The sequence below is a fragment of the Siniperca chuatsi genome, linkage group LG13 (assembly GCF_020085105.1).
Source record: "Siniperca chuatsi isolate FFG_IHB_CAS linkage group LG13, ASM2008510v1, whole genome shotgun sequence".
Lineage (NCBI taxonomy): Eukaryota > Metazoa > Chordata > Actinopteri > Centrarchiformes > Sinipercidae > Siniperca > Siniperca chuatsi.
Window position 1 is genome coordinate 15,522,934 of NC_058054.1, and position 12,732 is coordinate 15,535,665.

Here is a 12,732-nt window from a genome sequence, read left to right on the forward strand (position 1 = left end):
ACACTGTCTGTGTTTGTTTTAAAGGAGCGGACAGGAGACTGTTTGCGTCGCACCGGCACCAGTGTGGCTCTGACTTCCATCAACAACATGATTGCTTTCTTTATGGCCGCTCTCGTACCCATTCCTGCCTTGCGAGCGTTCTCTTTGCAGGTATGTTTTGCACACACGCACTCCCTTGCACGCATGAGTGCAGACATAAACACATGTACACAATCACACACAGAGAGGCCCTTAGGCTCCTTTGAAAATGAAAGAGATAACTTAAGAGAGGTGACATTTATTCAGAGCAAGGAAAGCCTTTGTTCACAGTTTTATTGCCGCCGCACCTACAGGGCCATTATTTTTTTGCGTGCGTGCCTCTGCGTTTGTGTATATGTGCATAAGTGTGTGTGTGTGTGCATGTGTGTAATGTGGAATAATCAGAGCAAAGAGAGTGATGAACAGACAGAGAGAGAGGGAGAGGGAGGGAGGAGTGGATCAGTATATCACTGGCCCGTCAAGGCGGTTTGCTCTGATCTGTGACTAACTGTGGGTGGTCTGAAACACACAAGCACACACACAAATACACACACATAGACGTACACACACTGGAAACCACAGCCAGTTAGAATGTCAGCTTCAGGGGCTGGGGTGAGTGGGGAGGCAGCAGCGGTGGTGGTGAAGGGTGATGGTTTTGCTCAGACTCACAACATATATATTCCCTCCCTGCTCCTTTCTCTCAGTCTTTCTAGTAGTTCTTTCATTCTGGCACTCTTTTCTTTCTTTTCTCTCTGTCTCTCTCTCCCTCTCCCCTTCTGGCTCGCTTAGTATTCCTGGCTGGTGATTTAGAGTAAGGCTTTTCTTTACTTTCTGGGCTGTGGTCTGAGATACTATAAAAAAAGAAGGAGCCCTGACTCTCCCCAGCTGGGGGTAGGGTGTCTGTAATTTCACATACTGTTCTCTGTCTTTTCTCATTTTGTCTGTCTCTTTTTTTCTCTCCCTAGGCGGCCATTGTGGTCGTGTTTAACTTTGCCATGGTGCTGCTCATCTTCCCTGCCATCCTCAGTTTGGACCTCCACCGGCGCGAGGACAAACGTTTGGATGTCCTCTGCTGCCTGTACAGCCCCTGCTCCAACCGCGTCATCCACCTCTCTCCGCATGAGCTGTTAGACGCCGGAGAGCAGCCACACACGCCTACGACGGCAACGGCGCATACGCACCAGTACACGGTGGGATCGACAATCACCACCAGCACCCAAATCACCACCACAGTGCAGGCATTCACGCAGTGTGACTCAGCAGGCCAGCATATAGTCACCATCCTACCACCTACCTCACAGATCTCCACCAGCCCGCCGTCCATCATCGTCTGCCCCACTTCACAGCCTCAAGGTAAATAAAGCTAAATTAAGCTTCTGACAATGATGTTATTTTGTACAAAGCTTTCTCTAAAGTCTGTATTTTAAATAAATCATGATACCAAAACACCAATTTGCTGATTTCCTTCCCCTAGCCATCACACCTTCCCCCACCACCACCTCTGTGCCAGACCCCTATGGCTCCCAGCTCTTCACCCCTACCTCCAGCTCCACACGGGACCTCTTAGCCCAGGTGGAGGATTCCAAATCAGGAAAGGAGTGCGTCCCACTCCCTTTCCTGCACTGGAACCTGTCCAGCTTCGCCAGGGAGAAATATGCCCCTCTGCTCCTCAAGCCCAAAAGCAAAGCCATCGTGGTGGTTCTCTTTCTAGGCCTCCTGGGCCTCAGCCTGTATGGGACCACCATGGTGCACGACGGCCTCTACCTAACCGACATTGTGCCACGCGACACCAAGGAGTATGACTTCATCGACGCCCAGTTCAAGTATTTCTCCTTCTACAACATGTACCTGGTAACCATGGATGGATTTGATTACGCCCGGTCACAGAGGCTGCTGATCCAGCTGCACAACGCCTTCAACTCTGTTAGACACGTGGTCAGAGACAGTGACAACAAACTGCCCCGCATGTGGCTGCACTACTTCCAGGACTGGCTCAGAGGTAAGAATTCAGTAATGTTATTTTTTTGAGTGAGTCATGTAATAAGTTACTCTTTGTTCCCCAGAGGGGTTTTGATAATGATGTCAGAGTGTGCAACAGGTTTTTTCAGGTGTGCTTTTTACTAAGGACAGGAGTGAATCGGTGTGTGTGTGTGTGTGTGTGTATGTGTGTGTGTGTGCAGAGCTGAGAATGTGTGAAGGGTGAGCAAAAGTTCAGTCACGCTGTTAACCCCCATCCACCTGGGCTCAGGGGTGGTGCAGTAGACGGGCTGGGGTCATAGCTTATCTTTGCATGTGTGTGTGTGTGTGTGTGTGTGTGTGTGTGTGTGTGTGTGTGTGTGTGTGTGTGTGTGTGTGTGCCCTCAGGCTAGGACGTGTCAGAGGCTCAGTCAAGAGGAAGTGATAGCTAACAGGTCAATCAGAGCCAGATGAAAAAAAGAGATGGAAAAGGAAACTTGATATTTCACATTTTCATCAACATCACTACCCACATAGACAGACACACAGGAAAGCTTCTATAATTTTATGATAATAGAAATCATAATATTTTTAAATGACAACCACAATAATCCTTCTTTTCTGTGTTTTACCTCACACGCAGGTCTTCAGGCTGCTTTTGATGCTGACTGGCAGGCAGGCAGGATTACCTCTGACAGCTATCGTAACGGCACAGAGGACGGCGCTCTGGCGTACAAGCTCCTTATCCAGACCGGCTCCAAGAAAGAGCCTTTTAACTACAGCCAGGTATGTCCATGAGCTACAATAAATACTTGAATCCACACGTCATTCATTTAACACTGTGTGTGGTATTGTGGACAACTACATTATCAGCTGTCTTTTTACCATTTATTCTGACAAAAACTCAGAGCATGAAAGGCCATTAAATCAGAATTTTGGAATCATTTTTCCCTAGCTAACTTCTCGTCGGCTGGTGGATGCAGAGGGTTTGATCCCCCCGGAGGTGTTTTACATTTACCTGACAGTGTGGGTCAGTAACGATCCTCTGGGCTATGCTGCCTCCCAGGCCAACTTCTATCCCCATCCTAGAGAGTGGATTCACGACAAGTATGACACTACAGGGGAGAATCTGCGCAGTAAGTATCTTATCTTAGATGCATTTTTTTGCCCAGAGTGGATACATCTGAAAATGTACGAACAGCAAATGATCTGATCTCAAATCTCACCTCTCTTCTCATTCTGTTTTGCAGTCCCAGCTGCAGAGCCCCTGGAGTTTGCCCAGTTCCCTTTCTACCTGAATGGCCTTCGCCAGGCCAGCGACTTTGTGGAGGCCATCGAGAGTGTGCGGGCCATCTGCGACGAGTTTAGCCGCAAGGGTGTGTTCAACTACCCTAATGGATACCCCTTTCTGTTCTGGGAGCAGTACATTGGCCTCAGACACTGGTTCCTGCTGGCGATCAGCGTGGTGCTGGCCTGCACCTTCCTGGTCTGTGCGATTCTCCTGCTCAACCCCTGGACTGCCGGTATCATTGTAAGCAATCAGTTTGCCCTACACTTCTCCATCATGTCCTCATCTTCCTCATCCTTCCTATTGCTCTTCTCTTCTTCCACCCATGCCTGTTTCTGTCTTACATTTTCCACCTCATGCTACCTCAACAACATCATTAGCCCCTTCCTCCTTCTCTTCTTCTTCTCACTTTCTTCTCACCCTTCTCAGCACAGCTCAATAACGCTGTCTAGGGGGCCCCTCTTTCTCTGCGGAGGGCCAGTACGCACACACACACACAGGGACCTTTGTCATTCTAATGTAGGCTGGGCTGGCCTTAGAAAAGGAAATGCAAAGGAGCAAGAAAGGCTTTGCCCTCCTGAAACCTCTACCTCCAACTCCCTCACTGCTTTTGTCAGAGGGAGAGGGAGAGACTTGGGGACAGGACAGATCTGCCCAGTTGCGACCTTGGCCTGCTCAACCCATCCATCAGGGATATGTGTGTGTGTGTGTGTGTGTGAGAGAGAGAGAAAGAGACAGTCTGAGTGTTCAGCGATTGGAAAACATTTCACACACAAGCTGGTGGGACCAGTGGTCTTTAAGGGCCCCCCAAACTTGACCATTGGGGGGGCTGAAGTGTAGCACAACAACAGTGCCAGTTTCAGTTGGAATGTGTTTAATTTAAGTAGCAGCACTGATTGAGACAGCAAAATAACACAATCTCCTCAAACAGAGAGAGAGGCACAGCTACAAGCATCTATGGTTTCCAAGCATCAGCCCGCCTGTGAGGGTTTCACCCAGCCTGTATGTGGTCGAGCAGTAAAACGGCTTTTATCATTTCCAATTTAACTGTGCCCCAGCTCAGAGCCCCTGCTGGGATCAAAAGCTCCTGTTGGCTAGGAACCGTTTTCTCCTCCTTGTTTTTTAAAGACTTGTTGTTGCTGTTTGTATTGCGGTTTACAGTAACATTGTGAGTTTACTATTAAGACATTAGTAAAGTGAAACACTGCATTACTAAGATGTTGCTTTAAAATATCGGAAACAATAAAATAAGCAAACAGGCTGCTATCTAGTTAAAAACAAGATAATTTGTTTTCCACAAACGGAGACAGATGTATATGAACATGGTGTTATGGTAGTGGCAGAGTGCCCACACTCTGTTGTCTCCTGCTCTGTCAATCATTTCAACCAACTCTGGGAAGGAAGAAGAGAAAGAGAAGGGAGGAGGGAGGGAGAAGGGGAAGGTATTAGCCTCAGGGTGGTAATTTGATGCCATGTGGTTGAGATCCTGAGCACAGGGTCAAAGATTGTGTGGGGTGAAGAGGCAAAAGGGCTCAACTCAGTCACTAAGAAAAGACATATTCACTTTTATTGTTTACAGGCTTCCATTTTTGTTCTGTTGTTTACTTGCTTGCTTCCTCATCATCCTACTGTTTCTCAAGTATTAGCGGTTGAAAACGGTTCAGTTTGTAAGACTTTCTTTCCACATCTTCTTTTCAGGTGTTTATCTTGGCCATGATGACAGTGGAGTTATTTGGCATCATGGGACTGATTGGCATCAAGCTGAGCGCCATCCCCGTGGTCATCTTGATCGCCTCTGTGGGAATCGGAGTGGAGTTTACCGTTCACATCGCACTTGTAAGTCAAGACTCAAGACAAAGCAAGAGCACACACATAGATTAACTGTTAGGGGGACTGAGCTCCTACAATTAAACACCTACTTTACTTGAAACCTGATGCTTTGGTCTGACTTGTTAAATAGCTACTACACATGTGACCACATAACACTTAATATGACTGAAAATCACAAGTGTGCTGCTAGTTTTATGTGGATTTGCCTACCTCAGGGAAGAACCAGTAATAATATTTTTAATTTGGTAATTAGATGTATTTTTCTCGCTACAAGGATTTGTAATTGACATTTTATAAAAGCAATAAGCTGCATTTTGCAATTTTTTTCGCTGTTTTAAAATCAGTGCAAGTGTCTTGTGGCTTAATGCTTGAAATGGAAAGTGATTAAGGTAAAATAAATGTGATTAAAGATTTACTAGGAAATTTGTGATCCCCAACAAAACCAAATGCAGGAATTCGAGGCGTGCCAAGCCTCGCCGCAAGCGCAAGGTTTGTGTGATTGGCAAGATTTCCAACTCATTTCTCCTCTCCCCCTCCGCCGCAGGGCTTCCTGACAGCGATTGGCAACAGAAACAAGCGCTCTGCAGTGGCTCTGGAGCACATGTTTGCCCCGGTGGTTGACGGAGCGATCTCCACACTTCTGGGCGTGCTCATGCTGGCAGGGTCAGAATTTGACTTCATCATGAGGTGAGATGCTATGTGTGTCTGCATCTGTGTGTGTGTGTGTGACGATGTATGTGCATTTGGCAAGGCGTGCTGACTTTGTGCTTATGTGTGAGAGTACTCACTCACACAGCAATGGTGTCTACACCCTACGCCATTGGTGTGTGTGTCTGTGTATATGTGTGGAGCCAGTTGTCTAGCCTCAATTGGGTATGAGAGGAAGCCTTGTGGGGGGTCAGGGCTGCATGCAGGTGGAAATGTTATACCCCTGTTTATGCACACACACACACACACACACACACACACACACACACACACACACACACACACACACACAGTGACAAATATGCACCTGGTTCTGTCACTCTGGGCACACACACATCTGTCTCCCCAACCTCAGAGCACAACAAATGGGGAAAACATCAAGGGTTTGTAGCAGCTGCTCGTAAACATGGAAGTGTTCTGCTACCCACTGGGTGATGCCTTTCTCTCTCTCTCTCTCTTTCTCTGGGTCTCTTTCTCACACACACATAAACACACACATATAAGAGGGAATCTGTAAAAATTCCTATCATCCGTTTGGCATTCTCTCCCTCCATGTTGGGTGCCGTAATAAAAAGTGGAGCTAAATTTGAACTGGTCAACCAATCAGATGGTCTGAAGCCCACCAACAGACATCACTCCCCTCTGCATGTGTGTGTGTGTGTGCGCGCACATGTAAATTGCGTGTACTCGTGTGTGTTTTCTACCACTGTTTCATGGTCAGAGTGGAAAAAAGGCGAATAGCTCAATGTTTTTCAACCGAATGTGGTCCAGGCCCAAACCCGAAACCACAACCTTGAGCTCACAGACTGCAACAGGCCTCCATGACATAAAAAGCACAGTTTTTTTCTGCAGAAACAGAGACAGAGGCAGAGAGAGGAGGAGAAGTACTCTGAGGGTGGCTTCCTCGCAAGGATATGAGGTCCTGGTGGGTGGGTAGATGGATGTTAAATGAACGGATCCTCCACAGTGTTGGGTTGGAAAGATAAAGAGGCATAAATATGTAGAAATAGAGATAAACTGAGCATAAATAGTAAGTACATTGAGAAGAAGAAAGTCGCAGAGTGTATCTTGTTTTTCTTCTTGTCTCCCATGGTTGTGTGAGAAATCATTTTCAGACGACGAGGTGAGAAAGAGAGACAGAAGGGTCTGATGTCTCTGTTGGAGGTCTTGTTTAGCTGTAGCTGTGGTTGGGTGAATGGGGCAAGCCAGAGCTGGCTAGCTGGGGAGTAGCATAAATATACTGCTGTAAATATCTCCTGGCCTTGTAATGCACTGAATAAACAGCAAGCCTAATTCAGCTCTACTCCTCTCTCACACACTTGCATGCACACACACGTGCGGGGCACATATTGCTTGCACACAGACACACACGAGGATAAATGCACATACGTACAGGCATGTAAACACTTACACTCTCTTTCTCACACACACATACACACACGGCTCCCCAGGCCCTGACAAGGAATGGAAAAGATTACAGTTTATATAAACAACAGAATTCCTAACAGTGAGACACTGTTGGAGGTCCCACCAACGTCTCACTCTCTTTTCTTTCTGTCTCACTCTTATGTTGTTGTTTTTTTCACCATGTTAAGAAGTTGAAGTGTAGTTTTGGAGTAAAACAAGCAAGTGAGCTCAGAAGTGGAGGCCAGTGCTACGCCATAAATGCGATGATGACCTATTTATGATTTCAGCATCTGCATGTGAACATGCTTTAATTCAATAAAGCATGCAGATTAAATATCTGCGTGTGGTTTAAAGATGGTCATGGTTTGAGCAGACAGCAAGAAATTGAAAATAACTCCCTGAAGTGTTTTGTCAAAAGTGGTTAGGATGACATGTGTTATGCTTCTGATAAAGGAAGAAAACAAGGACAGCAGTTAAAGAGAAAAGGGGAAAATATAGAGATAGAGAGGGGGGGCTGAATAGGGGTTGTGAAATCACACCCAACATGCAAACCATGAACTTCTTCCTGAAGAGTGACCTTTCTCAAGTGAAGTAGTAGTAATAATCATTGTAGTAGTCCATTCAGAGGAGAGAAACATGTTTCCAGAATACCACGCAGCTATCCCTCTCCATGTTGGCTTTTTTTTCCTTCATTCCAACAATGATTTTTTTCCCCCTCCTTCTTTCTTTTACCTCTTTAAGTCTGGCTGGTGGTTAGCATCTCACTGTCTCTCTCTTTCTGCTTTCTGTTAGTGTTTAAGTGGAGTCCTCTCTAATTTTCTTGTGGAGCTCTTTCTTGTGGCCTGCCTCCACCCCTGGCCTCCTCAGAGCTCCACTGAGATGCACGCACACACAGAAAAAAGCACACACACACACACACGCACACAGTGTGAGTGAAAAACAGAGCGAGAGAAAGTCTTGTAGCAGCAGCAGTGGAGGCATCAAAGCATGTTTTAGTTGGACTAAGCAGGGAATCAGATTTGCCCCCAACTTTGATACACAAACACTGGGCTTTCCCTGACTTCTTCCCCTGAGCTACTTCCCTTTCTCATGTGCCAACTATGTGTGTGTTTGGAGCCGTGCACGCGCATGTGTGTTCTTGTCCATATAAAACATCAGGCCGCTGTGGTCTTGCCCCCCTTTTTTGTCACATTAAAAGAAATATTTAACAGAAAAACGTTAAAAATGTTAAATGTTGTCCACATTGTGTAAAAGTGTGATGAGTTCAGCTGACACTGTAAATCCGTCTGAACTTTTGCCAAATCCCTAAAAACCTTAAGATGCAAAAGAAAATAAGATTAAATGGATCGTGGCTCTGTGTGACTGTGAGTATATGTGCACCTGCATATGCACTTTCCAATGCATGTGTGTGTGTGTGTTTTTGTGTGTGAGAGAGCGATCTAGCTGATGCAGACGGAAGAGCACAGGATCAGGATCAGGCAGACCTGTTCAGTGTAAACAAAGAGGTGCTTTGGTATTGTCTGACCTCAACTAAAATCCAACTGAGTTAACAATTAGCAGCCGCTACTAGCTAACAAGAAAGGTGTACTCTCATTGCTCTCTATTTCAACCTCACTTCTTGTTTCAGAGAGTAAAAGGTTTAGTTAGGTTTATGTTCAAACTAACATACCTAATTTTCTCATCTTTCAGGTATTTCTTTGCTGTGTTGGCCATCCTGACTGTTTTGGGGATGCTGAATGGCTTGGTTCTTCTGCCAGTCCTTCTGTCCATGATGGGCCCTCCGGCTGAGGTCACTCCAGTCGACAATGCCAGCCGCTTGCCCACGCCTTCCCCTGAACCCCCACTGCCCCCACCAATGACTCACCACGGGTACTACACGGAACACAACCCACGGTCATCTTGTCAACAGGCTTTTTCGGAGTCGTCAGACTCTGAGTATTACTCGGAGATGACCACCACGTCAGGGATCGGGGAGGAGGATTATAAGTACTGTGACCGGAGTGCGTACATAGCATCGCACACCAGCGTTCCACCTGCAACATCTCACATACTGCTGGAAGCCAGCAAGAACCCCAGCTTCCCCAAGCTTACGGTACGACCACAAAGATAGAAACCCTTCCTGTATGTTCAAATTTTCTTCAAATTCATGTGTTTTTCTTTAAGTAAATGATGAAACTTTATTTGTTGTAGGTGGTGAAGCCATTCAGAGAAAATGCAACAGGCACTGGTGGAAGGATAGAACCATTAAACGAATCTTCCCACAATGTGCAGTCACCGCTCGGCTCCCAGGTTACATGCTGGGATGGAAACAAGCGGGAGCAGCAGCAGGGCCTCCAGAGGCTCCAGGCACAGCCCAGCCAACACTTACCCAGCGAGAGAGCACACTACACTGGGAGGACTTGTCAAAGCGGCCCCAGGCTGCAGAACAGCAGAGGGCCTCAGCCAAACAGGACTAAAGGGCCGAGCTATATTAACTCCACCCTGCCGACGCAACAAGGCTCCATTGGGGGTCCTGTTACCATGGTAACGGCCACAGCCTCCGTGACAGTGGCTGTGCATCCGACATTGCCAGGGGCAGCATACCAAGGCTACATGCATGAAGGTTTTGACACGGACAGTGAGTCAGACTGTTTTGAGGCTGCTAAGAGGACTTGTGGTGACAAAACAAACTTTTCTTCATGTAAGAGAGACTCTCTAGAGCTCCAGGACTTGGAAGCAACACAGAGCCACACAGAGCATCAGCTCAGCAAGACACAAGGTGAGTTAGCAACCAGTCAAACTTCGGTTTACTTGACTAGTAGACTTCTAAATATGAATATTGAGAGCTGACATTTAACCTAAGCACAAATAGAAATACATGTAGTTTTTCAATGAGATGAAACAATTTACAGTCATCTAGCTTAATTTCTCTTTGCTTGGCAAAATGTCTAACCCTTTTCTTTCTCCTCTGTTTTTCTGCTGTAGGTGGGCTGAGGATCCAGGCAGCCAAAGATTGCTAGACTCTCTCAAACGCCCTGTCTTCTCTCTTTGAGTCTCTGGCTGCGTCCCAGAGCACCTTGACGCCCACATGGCATCACATCACTTCTTGAACTCTCAACTGTACATAGACTTCACACAAAAAGGAGAGGATTTATTTCAAGGACATATAAGGAAAAAATATGACGTTTTAAGAATTATATAAATCTATGAGTATATATTTTAATACTAAAAAAGAAGGAAGCTATTTAAAAGAGTACTGTATAACTTGGGTATACTCTTGTGTAAAAGTTCAGATGTAAAAGATTATTTGTTTTTGTGGGGCGGTTGATTTCTCTCTCCCCCCACAGTGTATAGAATAAGAAATGTGCTATATGTAAAAAGTGTCCACAAAAAGTGAGATGATATTAAGATATTAGGCTATTGAACATACATGTCGGTGTCAGTGTTTTATTTCTATTTGTATTGTTATTGTTCTTTTTTTTTTTGCTGCTACACTTCAAAATAATTTTAAGTGATTTGCCTTAAGAAATGCAGTACCCCCTCTTCCCCCTCTGGTTTAAGTCAGTATAACTTTGTTCACAGTATTGTACTGTGAGATATTCTGCTTCTGACACACTCTGTTGTATTATAAGTATCGACATTCTCTGTCACAGTTTTCACTGTTAAAAAGAGCAGAGAATTACACAACAGATACTGTTTTCTTAACAGTAGTTACCGTCGTGCCTTCAATGTGTCCCCTTTTCTTGTTATCACAGCATTCAGAGCTCAGTATTATGTTCTCGCTTTGGCATAAATATGTTTTTTACCTGTTTTGTCTTGTCCAGACACAGAATGTTTGTCAAGAAGCAGTAGCAGTCTCATGTTTGTCAGTTATCACCATCATCTGTCTGAATATTGTTGAATGTGATCAGTCAGCCAACAAGCTGGCAGAGTCACACCTAATTCATATTTCATGTTAAATCTTTGTCTGGGTGTCCCAATGTCCTCTGCAGTTTTAAACTACTTGAAGGAGCTGTGATAAGATTTTTTTTCTTCTGCAGTTTTTGTAAGCTCTACAGTGGGTGAAGTTCACATTTGTCACTTTGTGTTTGACAATTGCGTTATTCACCTTCTTGTATTATTTTGAAAGGGAATTATAAAATCCAATGCAAAGGGAGTGGTTATATTTTATTTTATTATTATTATTATTTTCTCCTTTTTTTTCTTTGCTGGCTGCTTTAGGGTTGTAACATGTTCATGCTCTTGTGACCCTGTGCAAATATTACTATATGTAAACTGGTTTAATCTTTATAATGCTTCAACCTGCTCTGACTCACTTTCTAATTTCTCATGCTTCTTGTTAATACAAACCTCATATATGTCACATTACATTTTCTTTCATTCTTTTCATGTAATTTGCTTTACAAAGTTTCCGTTGTTGTTGTTGTTCAGTATTGGTCTCATCACTGCCAGGTTAAATTGCAGGGAAAAACTTCAATGACATATTTTAAGTGGCAGCTTTGGATTCTTTTGTAAATATGAAAGAAAAGTTAAGTAGCTACTGTGCAGTTGTGAATAATTAAGCAGAATGAGCAAAGCACCATTCACAGTTTGATCAGACCATAGACAGTCAGCAGGTGTTGTCAGACAGTGGTGAGGAGTTTGGGGGCTCCTGCATCGGTTTGTAGTTTATTTCAAAAAAATTGTTAATGTCATGCCATATAAATTATTTATATTAAAATTTTATTTTTGTAGTTTGTACAGATGTTAGTATCTAGACTGAAGTTCTATTTTTAAAGAGTGAATATATATTATATATAAATATATCTATTTGTTGACAAGTTTTTTGTTGTTGTTTTGTTTTGTTTGCATTTTGGGATGGGGGAGGGGGGTTGTGGGAGGGAGGGGTTGACAACACTTTAGAGCAGAGGCCTTTTTTATTTTTGGTGGAGCAAAGGGGGTAGTTGGGGGACCATGAAGGAGAAGGTGTGATTGTGTCACTGTTACACCTTGTTTTTAAGTTTCCTCTTGGCCCTTCCTTCTTCATTGTCATTTTTTTAAATGTTCTTGTCCATGTCTAAAACACTGTGACTTCTGAAAACTATGCTCAAGAAAACTCTCGTGTGACCGTTATGTTCCCTCACCTGCTATAGAAATTTAACTAACAAAATAAATTGAATGAAAAAAAGTGTTTCTGTGGTCTTTGCCAGTCTTTTTCAGTGTATGTTTGCGTGTGTTTGCCTGTGACCCTGTGAAGAGCTAAAGGGTCACTACTGTTATCACAAATGCAGACGAGCTAACTTATAAACTGACAGTGTTTGCTGGTTAAATTTATTAGTTAAATAGGCCTACTCTAATATCAAGGTGCATTGTTGAGGTGTCAAACAAAAGGTTTGATTTCAGTTTGTTGATACAACTATCCATGTATCTATTATAAGGCCTAAATCTCATTAAAACAATGAAATCAGCTAGATGCTCAAGATACTGACTCTTATTAAGATCTCTCAGCCTCATTAATCAGGGACAAACACAACTATTCTTATACCCACCTGGTACTTAATTTATTT

The 12,732-nt window shown here is 44.3% G+C and overlaps 1 protein-coding gene across 1 annotated transcript in view; it reads left to right on the plus strand.

Moving 5' to 3' along the window:
• ptch2 (patched 2) overlaps window positions 1-12,356 on the plus strand; it is a 30,778-nt gene extending 18,422 nt beyond the window's left edge. The window contains exons 13-23 of the mRNA XM_044219351.1: window positions 25-150; window positions 984-1,371; window positions 1,493-2,017; window positions 2,618-2,760; window positions 2,930-3,110; window positions 3,225-3,505; window positions 4,961-5,098; window positions 5,637-5,779; window positions 8,897-9,299; window positions 9,398-9,965; window positions 10,172-12,356. Coding sequence (XP_044075286.1) covers window positions 25-150; window positions 984-1,371; window positions 1,493-2,017; window positions 2,618-2,760; window positions 2,930-3,110; window positions 3,225-3,505; window positions 4,961-5,098; window positions 5,637-5,779; window positions 8,897-9,299; window positions 9,398-9,965; window positions 10,172-10,206 — 2,931 coding nt within the window. The 3' untranslated portion in view covers window positions 10,207-12,356. The remainder of the gene's footprint in view (window positions 1-24; window positions 151-983; window positions 1,372-1,492; window positions 2,018-2,617; window positions 2,761-2,929; window positions 3,111-3,224; window positions 3,506-4,960; window positions 5,099-5,636; window positions 5,780-8,896; window positions 9,300-9,397; window positions 9,966-10,171) is intronic.
• Window positions 12,357-12,732: the final 376 nt, after the last annotated feature.